The sequence below is a fragment of the Pangasianodon hypophthalmus genome, chromosome 16 (assembly GCF_027358585.1).
Source record: "Pangasianodon hypophthalmus isolate fPanHyp1 chromosome 16, fPanHyp1.pri, whole genome shotgun sequence".
NCBI lineage: Eukaryota > Metazoa > Chordata > Actinopteri > Siluriformes > Pangasiidae > Pangasianodon > Pangasianodon hypophthalmus.
Window position 1 is genome coordinate 24,950,815 of NC_069725.1, and position 17,500 is coordinate 24,968,314.

The 17,500-nt window shown below is 42.5% G+C and overlaps 1 protein-coding gene across 3 annotated transcripts in view; it reads right to left on the reverse strand.

Annotated features, from left to right (window-relative positions):
• Nucleotides 1–17,500, reverse strand: part of corin (corin, serine peptidase) — a 26,223-nt gene that overhangs the window by 7,589 nt on the left and 1,134 nt on the right. Inside the window, exons 1-12 of one of the 3 annotated variants that reach the window (XM_053240489.1) lie at nucleotides 9,856–9,967; nucleotides 8,786–8,849; nucleotides 8,279–8,629; nucleotides 7,408–7,737; nucleotides 5,435–5,645; nucleotides 5,134–5,318; nucleotides 4,833–4,946; nucleotides 2,902–3,009; nucleotides 2,593–2,703; nucleotides 2,335–2,457; nucleotides 1,158–1,262; nucleotides 733–964 (exon numbers count right to left, since the gene is read on the reverse strand). In XM_053240489.1, coding sequence (XP_053096464.1) covers nucleotides 733–964; nucleotides 1,158–1,262; nucleotides 2,335–2,457; nucleotides 2,593–2,703; nucleotides 2,902–3,009; nucleotides 4,833–4,946; nucleotides 5,134–5,318; nucleotides 5,435–5,645; nucleotides 7,408–7,737; nucleotides 8,279–8,384 — 1,625 coding nt within the window. In that variant the 5' untranslated portion in view covers nucleotides 8,385–8,629; nucleotides 8,786–8,849; nucleotides 9,856–9,967. Of the gene's footprint in view, nucleotides 1–732; nucleotides 965–1,157; nucleotides 1,263–2,334; nucleotides 2,458–2,592; nucleotides 2,704–2,901; nucleotides 3,010–4,832; nucleotides 4,947–5,133; nucleotides 5,319–5,434; nucleotides 5,646–7,407; nucleotides 7,738–8,278; nucleotides 8,630–8,785; nucleotides 8,850–9,855; nucleotides 9,998–12,856; nucleotides 13,169–17,500 lie in introns of those variants that run through there. The other 2 variants (XM_034311999.2, XM_034312000.2) reach the window with 2 other exon arrangements.

A 17,500-nucleotide genomic window follows, 5' to 3' on the forward strand; every position in this document is an offset into this window, starting at 1 on the left:
TATGATCTAACTGGAGTGTTGAACCAAGCTCTCTGTGCATCTACAAGGAGCAATACACCATCAACCTGAGTAAATGCCACCTGGGCTTGGTTGAAGCACAGTACCTGGGGTATAGGACTGAATTTGAGGTCTTTAGATCTCAATAAACAAAGAAGGAGGATCTAAGGAACTTCCTGCAGCATGAAAGGTACCGTTCTTGGGCAAACAACTACATATACTACATATGCTTTATGGTGAATTTCTCTTTCCTTGTCCAACCTCTCCAAGAAAGGGCAGTGAACTAAAGAAGAGCATATCTTCAGCATCACTTGGTAAACAATTCAGAAACACATCAGAAACAGAACCAGGTGGTGAAGAGCTCCCAGTGAGCTTCATTAGCCATGAACTCCTCACCGTGGAGCAAAGATATGCAGTGGTAGAGCAGGGGTCCCTGGATATTAAGTGAGTGATGGAAGAACAATGGTGCTATCTCTCTGGAAGGTCATTTCCCACCATCACCAACCACTAGACCCCCATCCTGAGATCATCAGATGGTTCCTGATACTCCAGGATTCGTGGTTGGCCTGAATATTTCACATCTGCTGATTAACCCTGGGATTAGTATTCAGGTGGAAACTGGGTACCATCACTCACAGGAAGCAGTCACAGTTCTAGATAAAGTTCTAGACAAATGTGTACAGAACCGCCACTACCCCATCACACACACACAGACACACACACACACACATTTACCTGCAAGGTGGCACTCTCTGGTGTGTTAGCAGGTCACACTTGGGCACGAGGACAGTGCAGGCGAAGAACATGAGGTATTTGTAGCAGTTTGTCTGAACGAGTGCAGGGAAGAGGGAGGACTCCCAGCTCACTGAGCTCTCCTTCTGAGACTGGTGGCCCAGATAGTTCGGAAACCGTGTGATGTTGTACGGCAGGTTCATACACAGCTCCAATGAGATTGGCTCACAGCCACCTGACACACACACACACACACACACTACATTTTCAACCAAATAAAAAAGTCTCCTGTTCATTTTGTTGGTCTCTTCGTCGTTCCTTTCTATTTATATTATAAGCAATGGTAAGTTACTGTACTTGTACAAGGTCCAGTCAGAGGAGGGAGTAATAGAGGTAGCGAATAAACTGGTAACTCCACGTGTACTCACTGCAGTTAGCGCTGGTGTTGCGCGGCTCACAGGAACCACCACTACAACCAAGAGAACAGGAAGTGGAAATACAGCTGGGCTGACCTGGCAGACACGAGCCATGAACTGAGAGACAGAAACAAATAAGCAGAAAAATCAATTTCTGATTTTTACACAAAAACATCTGGCTTTTAGAAGAAGATCTGAGTCGCGTTTTATCTAATGACAATTTTTATAAAAATGGGTTTCATATGTGGAAAGTTCAGAACTGAAAAACTCTCTAGATCACAAAAGAGCCAAATAGTATTGTTCACATGTAAATAATGTCTGATTTCTAAAATATTTTGTAAATGAACCTGTGAAGGAGTGTGTGTTTGGTTAAAGGCGTCTGTGTGTAAATGTGAGAGCTCCTGTTCTACGGCACACAATCTGCGTTCCACATCTGTTTTCATATTTACGCCTGATTCTGATTATTCTTGTAGTATAACGTTCTGATCCTGACAATTTGTGTATTTCAGAGTATTGGGTATAAATCTCTTTATAATTTTTAATTTTCAGGTTTTTTTTCATCTTTATGCCTCACTCGTGAATTCATATTCATATTCAAATTCATATTCTATTTATGACATTAATGCCAAGGCTCATGTTATGATGTATTCCTGGACTGTAGTCTCTCTGATCACTCAGTGCTTGAACTTATCCCCAGCTGTAGCGTAAATCTTTCCAACATTATGGAACTGGTGTGTGTGTGTGTGTGTGTAATGTACAGGAGACGTGTATTATCGTCAGATTGAGACAGAATTCCCATCCCGAAATAAAAGAACCAATCAGACGAGATGATGACAGTGAACAGGTTTGAGCTATTCAGATTCAGGCAGTATGTCAGGCATGTGATCACAACCTCCGGTGTGTGTGTGTGCACTTGTGTGTGTGTGTGTGTATATGCATGTGTGTGTATATATATGCACACGTGTGTGTTTGTGTGCATTTTAGGTATGTAAGTATGTATTACACGTTAAAGACTGCAGCTACTACAACAGTGTAAAGAATTTCGGAAATGTGTGCAGCTTAAGGTCAGTGGAAGCAGCTGTGCGTCTCTGTGTGTGCGTGTGTGTGTGTGTGTGTGTGCGTCTGTGTGTGTGTGTGTGTGTGTGTATATGTGTGTCTGTGTGTGTGTGTGTGTGTGTGTGTGACTCACGCAGCTGCTTTGTGCAGTTTTCTTCATCGCTGCCATCCTTGCAGTCTTCCTCACCATCACAGCGAAAGGCACTGGGGATACACTGTCCGTTTTTACACTCCAACAAGCCCTGCGCTTTACACGCTACACACACACACACACACACACACACACACACACACACAGAAGCAGATATAAAGTATTTATGAGGACCGCCAGCTGAAAGCATGGTTTGTAGGGACATGAAAAGAAGAAGTTTAATCCTGCACTCAGACTTACAGCAGTTGAGCTCGTCGCTCTTGTCCAGGCAGTCGTGATCTCCGTCACAGAGCCACTCCAGCGGAATGCAGCGTCCATCTCCACACCGATGCTCCTTCATCGCGTCACACTCTACAGCAGGGGTCAAAGGTCATATATATCAACAAAAACATTAGAGGTAGCTTGCTCTGCACTGAACTAGCTTAATTTATTTATAAAATATGATAGAACAATAAAAAACAATACATAAAATGTAAAAGTATCCCAATCAAGGTCAGGTCAACTATAGTGTGTGTGTGTGTGTGTGTGTGTGTGTGTGTGTGCGCTCACTGCAGTTGTGCTCGTCACTGAGGTCTCCACAGTCGTCATACCCGTCACACAGCAGAGACACGTTCACACAGCGGCCAGTACCACAACCGAACTCTTTTTCTGAACACACTGAGACACGGAGAGAGAAATCAGGAGAATCTTACAGTTTTACAAAAACATACTGAACTGTAACTTTCAGAGTAAGAACCACACGCAGTGCCTGAGATTAGTGACAGATCATGCAGCTTACATTTCATAACACGCTCATTCATAAATTATTTAAAACGGCATGTCACATGAATTCGGACTTTTTCTACATACCACTATTAAACGGAAGCAATTTGTGAATACTGAGTAAAACGAGATAAGATGTTATAAACAAAAGTTAAAAAATATACATCTAAAAATCTTCCAGTGTTTTTATAAACAAAAAAATTGAACATTCAGGTCTAAAATATTTCCTTTTAATGACCAAAATTACAGACAATATAATTTAATAAATCTAAAGCTTTTGATGAATCTACTGCTTATGAGATTGAAAAACTGAACCTGTTCAGCACGTTTTTATAAACTGTTTGCTTGAAGAAGCTACAGCACTGCCAGTGTTACTAGGTGACTATAAACGTGATAAACGTGGAGGATTTATGAAGAAACTCATCTTTGAAACTCATGTTGAACTTTGGAACCGAAACAGAACAAAAGTTACACCTTAAAACCCCTGTAAACTTTCTTTATATACATATAAACCTGTAAAATATTAAAAGTGGTGAGTGTGTGTGTGTGTGTGTGTGTGTGTGTGTGTGTGTGTGCGCTTCAGCACGTCCAGCTTTTCTGCCTTTCTTTCAAACGCTACATTTTGAATTTCCAAATCCTGCTGATTTAACGGTCGTGCGAATAAAGCGGAATTGTTGGAACGTCAATCAAAGGCAACAGAGAGAACAAAAGAAAATGAAAGAACAAAAAAGAACAGGCATGTTAGAGATGTGTGTGTGTGTGTGTGTGTGTGTTGACTCATTTGCGCGTGTGAATTCATTAGCGTGTGGTCTCTCGGGGCAACCGTTAAAACGTGGCATGATGAGTAATTGTTTTTTTTTAAACACTACTAATGCCTCCGCTGTTCTGACGTCGCTGTTTTATTATTAGGAATTTAGCTTTGAGCTCGTTAATGTTCCAGCAGCGTTTAACACTAACACACCCTGAACATGTACAACAATCCGCGGTAATATGTTTATTCTTATCGTGCTTAAGTCTGGCTTTCATAATCTCAGCATCACTGTTTTGTAAAGAGTAAATAAAGAGTAAATAAAGAGTAAATAAAGAGTAAATAAGTAAATTCAACGTTATCAAATAAACAGCAAGCCGCTTTGTGCTATTAGATAAAATAATCAACACCAGTTTATTCTTCTACAATCGTACATCTCAAAGTGTTTTATTCCACTTATACCAACAACTGCTAGTTTTATATTTATTAAAGAACGACACGTTGTACTTTTTATCCATTTATAGTTACATTTAATGTCTGTGAAACGAGTTAGTTCCTGTTGTCACTTACGTTATAGCAGCTATAAACTCTCGTTCCCTCAGCAGAGTCTCTTTATTCTCTCTCTTTATTCTCTCTCTTCTAGTTAAAATCGCAGCTTGTTCTGCATGTTACTGAGAAACCGCGAAGAAGCGTAAACTCCTCTGTCCTGAAGTTACAGCTTTACCTCTGACTGTTACAAAGCGCTGACACTGGAGACTCCTTCCATACACGTTACAGAAACACATTTCTCCTTACAGAAAACTTCACCACATCAATCATTTTAAAATCAGTTTATTATCAGTGCAGCGTCCGCTGTACACATCACTGTCAATGAGCTGTTGCTATAGAAACGATAACGTATTAGTGTGTGTACATTCATGAATGTAGTGTTTAATGTGTGTGTGTGTGTGTGTGTGTGTGTGTGTCATACCACAGTCGGCTTCATCACTCCAGTCATCACAGTCGTTAAACCCGTTACACACCAGTTTCTGAGGGACACAAATTCCTGTTGCACAGAGGAAGCTGTCAGTGCCTCCACACACAGCTGTGGACAAAACACACACACACACACACACACACACACACACACACACACACACACACACACACACACACACACACACACACAATTTTAACACTGTGACAGAAACTATACACGAAACATTCAGGAATACTGTTCTGTGTGTGTGTGTGTGTGTGTGTGTGTGTGTGTGTGTGTGTGTGTTACTCACAGGCCCGACCCTTGGCGTGGCGCGGGGTGTAGCAGGTGGGCGTGACTCCGGGTGTTGCCGTGGTGACGTTGAGGAACTGTGAGCAGCGCAGGAAGTCAGGCCAGGAGGCGTTAAACATCTGAAGAACAGATTCACATCCCTCCTTCGCCGCCTCACAGAACGACTGACACGGCAAAATCACACGCCTACACACACACACACACACACACACACACACTGTATCAATACACTCTTATTCAGAAAGACAGGAATGAAACCCCACAACACTCAGGTGTACCCCGTCCTCCACCCACACACTCACGTGTCGCCCCCTTCGGTGACACACTGCGGCAGTGCGATGGTGCAGCCGAACAGCATGATGTGTGAGTAACAGTTCAGTCTGTTCAGGTACGTGAAGAAGCGCAGGAACATCTCCATCTCACCACGTTTCACCACCATCGCCCCCGGCAACACGCCACTCCGGTTATACGGCAACATGTGACACTGAGCCTCTGTGATGTCATAGCAGGCACCTGAAACACACACACACACACATGCGTGCACATGCACACACACACACACACACGCACACACACACTCCTTAGCTACATTAGCCTCATAGCTCCAGTATGAAAGTGAAGAACTACAACTGGGGTAAAAGGACATTGTGTACATTCACTTTAATCTGTGTGTTTGTGTGTGTGTGTGTGTGTGTGTGTGTGTGTGTGTGTGTGTGTGTCATGACAATGTCAAAGCTGTTCAGAGACGTTCAGTATCTCTGTCTCACACACAGAGACACGTCGCTCTGATTAATCATTATGCCGTCCGTTTGTGCAGACAGGGACGTACAGCAAAGACACACTGCGTTCCACACTGTAGAGGTCAGTGCCGACACACACACACACACACACACACACGCACGCACACACACACAGAGATCAGGATTCTAGTCACTGTCGCGACTGTACCCTCTGACTAAGGACAAAAACATACTTTCTCTCCGTCTCCTGTCTTTCAGTGTCTCTTAAACACACACACACACACACACACACACACACACAGAAGGAATAGAGACAGTGTCCTTTGCCATTTTGGCAGAATGAATGCTAATGTAGGAAAGTGCATCACCTGCAAATCACAGGAACAAACAGTATAAATTAGATTTACAGCTACTGAGAGAGAGGACGAGAGAAAGAGACAGAGAGAGACAGACAGACAGAGAGAGAGAGAGAGAAAGAGAGAGAGAAGGAGAGAGAGACAGAGAGAGAGAGAGAGAGAAGGAGAGAGAGAGAGAGAGAGAGAGAGATGATGAAGCAGTTTGTAGTGTGAGGATCTGAGTGTCCTAAAAAGTTGTGTTAAGTGCAGAATTGCACAGATTTGTGTGTGTGTGTGTGTGTGTGTGTGTGTGTGTGTGTGTGTGTGTGTGTGTGAGAAAGTGAAATGAATCAGTCGGACTTTAGCTGATTACGACAAAAGCACATCGATTAGAATCGAGATGATGAGAGAGCAGTACACCAATCAGACATCTGACAGGCCGTTCACATCGCCATGGCAACCATATGCAGACATTGTAGTGTGTGTGTGTGTGTGTGTGTGTGTGAGTTTTTGATGTACACTGTGTGTGAATTTTCCACCAGCCTTCATCAGGGTCAGTTTCTGATTGGCTGTTGGCTGTTGGAGGAGAGTTCTGATTGGCTGTTGGCTGTTGGAGGAGAGTTCTGATTGGCTGTTGGCTGTTGGAGGAGAGTTCTGATTGGTGGACACAGAGGTGTTTAAAGCAGTTTACTCACTCGCTGCTGTGTAACTCTTAGCTACAACACATTTCTGCGTACTCGATGCATTTTATAACTAAACTCTTATATAGCGAAGACAAGAGAAAGTGCAAACGTGTGCAGGTTACTGTAGAATAAAAGCTGGAATATTTATAGGAACAAAAATACTTTGGGAGAAAATAGAAAACAGAAGAAAACGTACAAGACTCTCCGCATATTTGTGGCTAGCCATGAAGCTAGCACGGCCCTGGTGTCGCTCACTGTTAGCCACACTAGCATTTTTGTGGACGCTTCTATGTTTGGATCCCAAATTTCAGAATACACAACGCCAGAAAAACAAAAAGCAGCCGAGCAGAGCGGATGTTTCCTGATCCACACTACAGCGTGGAAATGAAACACAGCCAAACATCAACAAATCCAAAACGCTGCAACTTTCCAGCCTGAGAAATTACTGTATCTGAGCTGAACTGAAGGAAATGTGCGAGAAGAAAAAGTAAACGTGAGGTGCAACCTCGTTTCTCACCAGGGTCAGCGTTTGTGCTTGTGGGTTCGACACTCGACAGAGCACTTATGGTGGAAAAACTCATTAACCAATCAGCAGTCGGCGTAGGTGTGGCATCTAATGGAAATGATGATGATGATGATGATGATGAGTCGGACATTAAAGGGTCAGTGGAAGGTGATTCTGGATGGAAAGCTCCCGTGCTGATATACGATATCGTCGCCGTGGCATTAACAACGGCGCGGCGATCCATTGTTTCAGCAACAAGGGGGTTGAGGGTCGCCATGGAAACCTCTGTGGCGGAGAGAGGGGCGGAGTCACTGGAGTCAAGCAGCCCATTCCCGATTATTCCTGAAAAATGCAATAAATAAAAAAATGTAAATAAATAAATCAATAAATCAATAAATACATACATTCACACATTTATAAGAACACATGATGAGCAACTTATTTAATGTTTTATATATTAATATATAAACTAAATACAAAATACACTAACTTATAACAACAACTTTTGACCAGAAATACAACATTTATAAGAACACGTGATGAGTAAACTGCCAGCCAATCAGAAATGAGTATTTTTTCATATCCATGGTATAAATTAACACAGATATAATGATTTAAAACCTTAGAACAAAATCTAAGAATAAAATAAAATATAAAATGATGTGCAGTGTAGAGCGAGGAGAAGGAAAAGAAATGAAGAGAAAAGAAAGACAAGCTAGAACAATGTAGCAGAAATGAAAGAACATAATGAATGAAAGAGAGAGAGAGAGAGAGAGAGAGAGAGAATGATGTGGAAATAAAAAGAACAAAAGAAGAAAAGATGAGTGACGTGTGGAGTGAAGCTGTCTGACGTTATAGCGGGAAGAAAAGATCTGCGACTCACTTCTATATAAATACAGCAACAGCTGAGGAACCCACGGAGAGAGTGTATATTTATACACACACACACACACACACACACACACACACACATATATATATACACACATATGCACCAAAAAACACACTCCAACACCATCTGCTGAAGGACTTAACTCTTAAAGTACCACTCCTCCAATTACACTGATTCTGTATACACACACACACACACACACACACTCTTCCACTACATCTGTTACACACCAGCGTCAGTTACACACCAGCGTCAGTTACACACCACTTACACACCAGCGTCAGTTACACACCACTTACACACCTGTTACACACCAGCGTCAGTTACACACCAGTTACACACCTGTTACACACCACTTACACACCTGCTACACACCACTTACACACCAGTTACACACCAGCGTCAGTTACACACCAGTTACACACCAGCGTCAGTTACACACCACTTACACACCAGTGTCAGTTACACACCAGTTACACACCAGTGTCAGTTACACACCTGTTACACACCAGCGTCAGTTACACACCAGCATCACTTACACATTACAAAGAAGAGAAATGAACTGAGAGGAAAAATGTGGGAAAGAAGAACTAATGAAAATGAACAAAGCTTCCCAGACACACACAGAAATTCCCAACACACACTCACACACTCACACACACACACACACACGCACACAGTGTCCTTTATGCTTCTGTCTTTTTCACACTGCAGAACAATGTTCTGTTGGTGAGACCATAAAATGCTTCGAGGGATTTTACAAGCAGAGAGAAAGAATGAGAGAAAAAACAGAGAGAGAGAGAGAGAGACAGACAGTGACTAAACCTTATTACCAAATATAATTATTATTTAACCACACACAATAAGTATGTGTGTGTGTGTGTGTGAGACAGCCTGTTCATGCATCATCAGAAGTGAATAAGTTTCTTTTTTAGACAGATTTCTTTTTTCTTTACATCAATATAACATCAACTCTGAGTGAGTCAGTGTGTGAAGAAACAAATTTAGACACATGCACACACACACACGCACACACACACACACACACACATGCACACACACACACGCGCACACACACACATGTGCGCACACAGAGAATTAGCAGGGCCTCTTCACAGTGGATTGATTGAAAGGTGTCCAAATGAGTTAAAGAGCAATATAAAATGGATTCACAAGCTTTGTGTCTGTGTGTGTTTGTGTGTCTGTGTGTGTTTGTGTGTCTGTGTGTGTTTGTGTGTTTGTGTGTGTAGGAGGCTTTGAAGGAGGACAGAGGGGTGGTGACACACACAGGAAGCTTGCGTCACTGCCTCTTATTTAACACTCATTTGTCGCATCACTCGTTCACACCTCGTCCCATTGAGCCAAATGATGAGCATGAAACATGGATTAGTGTGTTCATGTGTAACACACACACACACACACACATACACACACACACACACACACAATGGCTGTGCTGATGTTTTCAAGTTATGGCCATGCTCTCGTAAGGGACTGATATGGTCAGATGTAATGGGGTGTGTGTGTGTGTGTGTGTGTGTGTGTGTGTGTGTGTGCGTGTGTGTTACCTGTGAAGGCAAGCAGCAGTGTGAGGAGGCAGATGAGGCCACACACACAGAGCAGGATGATGATGAGGAGCTTCAGGAGCTTCGTTGAGCCGAGTTTATGTGAACATGTGTCCCCCATCACCTGCACATCAACACCTGATACCTGCAACACACACACACACACACAGTACACCATATCAGTACACAATATCACACACTAAACCAGGATACACACTGCAGTGTTCAGTTACAAAAACTGACAATTACAATGTGGCTGATAACACCATCACCGTCAACACCACCGATAACACCATCAACACCACCGATAACACCAACAACACCGATAACACCATCAACACCACCGATAACACCTTCAACACCACCGATAACACCTTCAACACCACCAATAACACCATCAACACCACCGATAACACCGTCAACACCACCGATAACACCGTCAACACCACCGATAACACCATCAACACCACCAATAACACCATCAACACCACCGATAACACCGTCGACACCACCGATAACACCTTCGACACCACCGATAACACCTTCGACACCACCGATAACACCGTCAACACCACCGTCAACACCACCGATAACACCGTCGACACCACCGATAACACCTTCGACACCACCAATAACACCATCAACACCACCGATAACACCGTCGACACCACCGATAACACCTTCGACACCACCGATAACACCTTCGACACCACCGATAACACCGTCAACACCACCGTCAACACCACCGATAACACCGTCGACACCACCGATAACACCTTCGACACCACCGATAACACCATCAACACCACCGATAACACCTTCGACACCACCGATAACACCTTCGACACCACCAATAACACCATCAACACCACCGATAACACCATCAACACCACCGATAACACCAACACCACCGATAACACCATCAACACCACCGATAACACCAACACCACCGATAACACCATCAACACCACCGATAACACCGTCAACACCACCGATAACACGGTCAACACCACCGATAACACCGTCAACACCACCGATAACACTTTCAACACCGTCAACACCACCGATAACACCGTCAACACCGCCGATAACACCTTCAACACCGCCGATAACACCGTCACCACCGCCGATAACACAGTCAACACTGCCGATAACACAGTCAACACCGCCGATAACACAGTCAACACCGCCGATAACACCGTCAACACCGCCGATAACACAGTCAACACCGCCGATAACACAGTCAACGCCGCCGATAACACCGTCAACACCACCGATAACACCATCACCACTGATAACACCATCAACACCACCGATAACACAGTCAACACCACCGATAACACCATCACCACTGATAACACCATCAACACCACCGATAACACAGTCAACACCACCGATAACACCATCACCACGATAACACCGTCAACACCACCGATAACACCTTCAACACCACCGATAACACAGTCAACACCACCGATAACACCTTCAACACCACCGATAACACCATCACCACTGATAACACCGTCAACACCACCGATAACACCTTCAACACCACCGATAACACCATCAACACCACCGATAACACCTTCAACACCACCGATAACACCTTCGACACCGTCAACACCACCGATAACACCATCAACACCACCGATAACACCTTCAACACCACCGATAACACCTTCAACACCACCGATAACACCTTCAACACCACCGATAACACCTTCAACACCACCGATAACACTTTCAACACCGTCAACACCACCGATAACACCGTCAACACCACCGATCAACAAACACCAAAAATTGTGAAAAATGTTTATTAAATTTGAATTTGTATCATCTGTGTAAATATTGCGTGTGCAGATTACATGTAAAGAACTTAAACTTACTTAAACACTAAAATACAGACTTCACACTTCATTAAATCCACATTTACGGTGTTTAATCACACAATTTTTCCAGTTGTTCTGACTCCTAAACACTGTCACACTGGCGCTTTTCTTTGAGTCAAAGAGCAGCTCTGTCCAAAAAAAAGACAAAATCATTAAAGACCCTCATTAAAGACGTCTTCCTGTCAGTCAGAAACCACTGATTCAGTGTAAAACACCAACAAAACACCATCTGCTTCACACCTTCTCTCTGCTGGCTGGAGGGATGAAAAGTTTCTCTGGAGTCAAGCTGCTGATTTTCCTCCTCGAAGAATGAAAAAGCAAGTAAAAGAAATAAAAGCCATTTTCCAGAAACGGTTAGGAGTTACGTGCGCGACACGCTCACTTCATGCGTTTGATAAGAAACGGCTCTAAATTTACTCCAGCTGCACGCGACAGGAGGCCAAACGCCGCAGAAGGTCAAGCAGGCTGTGTTTCATTCGAGAAGTGAAGTTTCCCCTCCATTTAACCCGATAAACATCACACACAATTTTCCCTTCACACAGAGCCGAGTGTGGTGTCTCTCTCTCTCACACACACACACACACATGCTCACACACACACACACTCACACACACTCACATACACGCTGAGAACGAGTGACTAAAAAACTCAGTAGAGGTATAATATCAAATAAATAAATAAATAAACAAATAAATAAATAAATAATAGGCGAAATGTCAAACGCACAGAAATAACTTTCAGTATTAATAATCATTAATATTAATAATGAAAGTAACACTACTGCTAAAAATAAGATATAATAAACATAACAAATATAACTACTGCTAATAATAATAATAATAATAATAATAATAATAATAATATCTGTATATATAAACAGCACATATAACAATATAAATAGGACATGAGTACAGAACTGTTACATATTATTATGATGATGATTATTATTATTATGATTAATATTATTATTATTAATACTATGATGAAGATGATGATGATGAAGATGATGATGATGATGGTTGCTGTGTATAGTGTGGTGTTTTCCAGGTTAAAGTCAGATGTGGAAACAGATGTGTGTGTAAATGTGTATAAATCAGAGCTCTTCTCCTCACCTGCCTCCACCGCGCTAATACTTTCTGGCTCCGGTACCGGTGCTGTGGACCGACATGACCTCCTCTGGACCGCTCAGGAAACTCCCGGTGTCCGGCACCGGAACCGCGCGAACGGGGACACGGACACGGACACGGAGAGCTCGCGCTAGCAGAGACAACACGCGAATGCTGCTCGCGCTCCCGGGCGCTCGCTTTTCTCTTTCTTTCCTCTCTCTCTCTCTCTCTCTCTCTCTCTCTCTCTTTTTTGTCCTGTTTCTTTTTCAGAGGCGCTCGCTCGGTGTCTCGGTGCACGCGCATGCTGGGTCCTAAAGACACCGGTTACCGACAAACCATACTGAGCTAATGAAATTATTATTATTATTATTATTATTACTATTATTATTATTATTATTACTATTAATAAGCTACATATAAATATCAATACATTAATCACTAAATAATAATAATAACAATAATACAATTAATTAATACTGAAAATGAAAGTAATAATACGACTAATAAAATACATTCGTAAATTTGTTACATATAATAATAATAATAATAATAATAATAATAATCTACACATATGCATATGCACTGCTAATAATAACAACATATTATATACCTGCAGGTCTGTAGATACAGTGAGAGGAGAGTTAACTGGGCTGTTAGGAGAACTTTCTCAAAGCTTAATGACTTTATTTATTTATGTATTTATTTTTGCTAGGGACAAGCTGGTAGGGTTTTTTATTATACTAATTCCTCTTTCTTGATTTTTTTTGTTAAATAATATGAATGAAACATTTTCTCAACAACCAAACACACAGTTGTCTCACACTCCTCAGCAGGTACACACGAGAACAACACTTTCTCATTATACTGTAATATTTGTTGTTGTAGTTCAGTTTTAGATTCTTTATGCTAAAATAGTGTCACAAGAAGTGGGAATCTTGGTCGGTGCGTAAAGCGATGCCAGGTTCTGCGAGGTTTCCATGCAGCACTGTGATCATCAGCTACCAATGTCCAGAGAAACGCATGTGACTGTCGTGTATCTCATTAAAGTTCAGTGTGTTCATTCGAGCAGCAAATTACAGTGAACCTTTAGAACAGACATTTAATCCTAATCTTTTCTGAGTAATTTCCTGACATGTCTGTTGCTAGATAAACTGTTTGCTGGTTTTCATTTCTCGTAAAATATCAATGAGGAGTCTTTTGGTCACATCATTTGAACATGTCAGTGAAATGTATATACGGCAGCTTTAGCATGTAATCACAGGAAGTGGCTTTGGGGAAGTTCCATATTGTTAAAAAACATTTACTGGATCAGAGCCAACAGTTCTATTGACACTGAGCTACAGGAAATGGCGAAGTGTCATGGTAACCCTGTAAATGTCCTTATAGCTACCGTTTGCTTAGCTGGCTAGTTAATGCCACTTGCTAAATATGACTTTTTTGGGATGCAAGTCAGTGTTCAGTTTGTGTGTGTGTGTGTGTGTGTGTGTGTATGTGTATGTGCGTGGGGTGGCGGGTGGTGGTGGGGGGGGGTGTTAGGACCCAGAGGCCCCTCCATTTTGGCCGCCTATTTTTAACCAGGTATGTTTCGCCTTCACACTTTCCATAGCTCAGAGCTCGGACTATTTTTAGGGCGTGGAGGAAAAACTGGGGCTGAAGCAGCGAGTCTCCTCAGTTACACCAACAGCACGCGTGGAGGACGGGCCGCGTCCCAAACCATACACTACTCTACTGAGTACACTACCACAGCAGGCTTACTACTAACTGTACCATTCAGTACTACAATACTGTTTTAAAAAAAGAAACTGTGTAATTAGCTTTTTTTCCATACGATTAGAGTACAACAATTAAGCAAGTAGAACAGTTGAATGAAGATCATTTTTCAGGCTTCATAAGGGCTAAAAGTGTTTTAACTGTACTAATTGTGCTCTGAAAAATGTTATAAATGTAATAATAAAAACAGTTACGTTGCAGTCACAACACAGTGACGTTGCAATGGCGATACAGTGATGTTACAGTGACAGTACAGTGAAGATACAGTGACGTTACAGAGACAAATCGGTGACGAAACACTGATGATGCTGAGACATTGCAGTGATGATACAGTGATGTTACAGTGGCGATACAGCGGCGTTACAGTGACGATACAGCGGCGTTACAGTGGCGATACAGCGGCGTTACAGTGACGATACAGTGATGTTACAGTGGCGATACAGCGGCGTTACAGTGACGATACAGTGATGTTACAGTGGCGATACAGCGGCGATACAGTGACGATACAGTGATGTTACAGTGGCGATACAGCGGCGATACAGCGACGATACAGTGATGTTACAGTGGCGTTACAGTGGCGTTACAGTGGCGTTACAGTGGCGATACGGTGGCGTTACGGTGGCGTTACGGTGGCGATACGGTGGCGTTACGGTGGCGGTACGGTGGCGGTACGGTGACGGTACGGTGGCGTTACAGTGGCGATACAGTGGCGTTACAGTGACGGTACAGTGGCGTTACAGTGGCGTTACAGTGGCGTTACAGTGGCGATACAGTGGCGATACAGTGGCGTTACAGTGGCGATACAGTGGCGATACAGTGACGTTACAGTGGCGTTACAGTGGCGATACAGTGGCGATACAGTGGCGTTACAGTGGCGATACAGCGGCGATACAGCGGCGTTACAGCGGCGATACAGCGGCGATACAGCGGCGATACAGCGGCGATACAGCGGCGATACAGCGGCGATACAGTGGCGTTACAGTGGCGATACAGTGGCGTTACAGTGGCGTTACAGTGGCGATACAGTGGCGTTACAGTGGCGATACAGTGGCGTTACAGTGGCGATACAGTGATGTTACAGTGGCGATACAGTGGCGATACAGTGGCGATACAGTGACGGTACAGCGGCGATACAGTGGCGATACAGTGGCGATACAGTGGCGTTATAATGGTGTTGTAGTTATGTTATAGTGGCGTTACAGTGGCGATACAGTGACGTTACAGTGGCGATACAGTGACGTTACAGCGGCGATACAGTGATGTTATAATGGTGTTGTAGTTATGTTATAGTGGCGATACAGTGGCGATACAGTGGCGATACAGTGGCGATACAGTGATGTTATAATGGTGTTGTAGTTATGTTATAGTGGCGATACAGAGACATCGCAGTGACATTACAGTGATGATACAGTGAAGGTAGATTGATGTCACAGTGATGTTACAGCGGCGATACAGTGGTGATATATATACTTGTGTAATACAGGTCCATCTTCAAAGCAGATTTCCAACTCCCTGGTTCTCAGTAAACTTAATCAGCACTCCAATATTTAAAGTGATTAGTGCTGTGTCTTGACTTACTTTTCTCTTAAAAATGTACGTCATAAATTATTTCATCAGCTCTTTACCACTGCAGGAGATAATTAATCATTTACAGTAAAGAAGAATAAAGTATAAACTGTAGTCTGATTTTTCTGTAAGAGTCTTTTTTCCAGGTCCCTTTTCCCCGACTGTATAAATGCACACACCCAGGTGGGTTACGAGAAACACTGAGTTTATTTTTTCTATTCTTCTGTAAGTTTTTCCCTCTCCTGAGGTCATGTAAGAGAGCACATTCTCCATGCTTTGTGTGTGTGTGTGTGTGTGTGTGTGTGCTCTCATGCTTCACCTCAGGTATGTTATACAGGATGAGGACCAAACACATTGTGATTTTAAGTGTTGAAACCTTCTGGAATGTTCTCTGGTCACTAAGCTAACTGAGGACGTTTTCCACCTGTAACTCTGTAACATCTGCAGCCCTTAAAGCTGGAGGTTAAACAGTGAATCAGTGCAGAACTACAACCTGATTAATGTGCGCTCGAGTGACTGTTGCTACGTTACGCTCAGGTCTGTACGTCACAAAAAAAAAAAAATCAGCTGCCGTAAAACTTAGCTGGATCGTAAACTGAACTCAACGAGGACACAAACAGCAATAACAGGTCGCTGTAGCTGCTGAGGAAACACGGCATTCTAACAACATGAAAACTCCGAGGCTAACAAAAAAAAAAACAAAAACCAAAACTCAAAAACTAGTAACTCAAGGGAACAGAGACATATTTCTTCTTCTTCTGAGTTCTTAATTAAAAAAATTTTTTTTACAGCTATACCTGGATTTACAAACCTGCATGACTTCAAATCCTAATATTATAATGATAAACTTCAGATAAATCGTTTAATATGAATGACACTACAATAACACCTCCGTGTTGTCGGCATTATTATCCATTTTTGGTAACATAAGCAATAAAATATATCTTTTATCCATTATTACAGTGTGCTGTATATTGACCTTTAACAGCAAATCTATTTACTTTTCCCTACAAATTCCTAAAATATAAACTTTCGTAAACTTAAGTATTTTTCCCGCTGGAGGTCATACACGTGCATTCTAATCACATCACGTTAATAAAACAGTTTCTCTGATGATTCGTGCTTCTGTGTAAACAAACAGTATGGGTTTGAGTTACTTGTTTTATTTCAGTCCAATTTAGTTTTATTTGTGTAGCGCTTTTAAGAGCAGACATTGTCATAAAGACACATAAAGACAGAAATATATACGTTTATTTTCTGTACTATTTAACAGCTTCAAGTCAATCAAGTAGATTTTACTGGAAATGATATGTT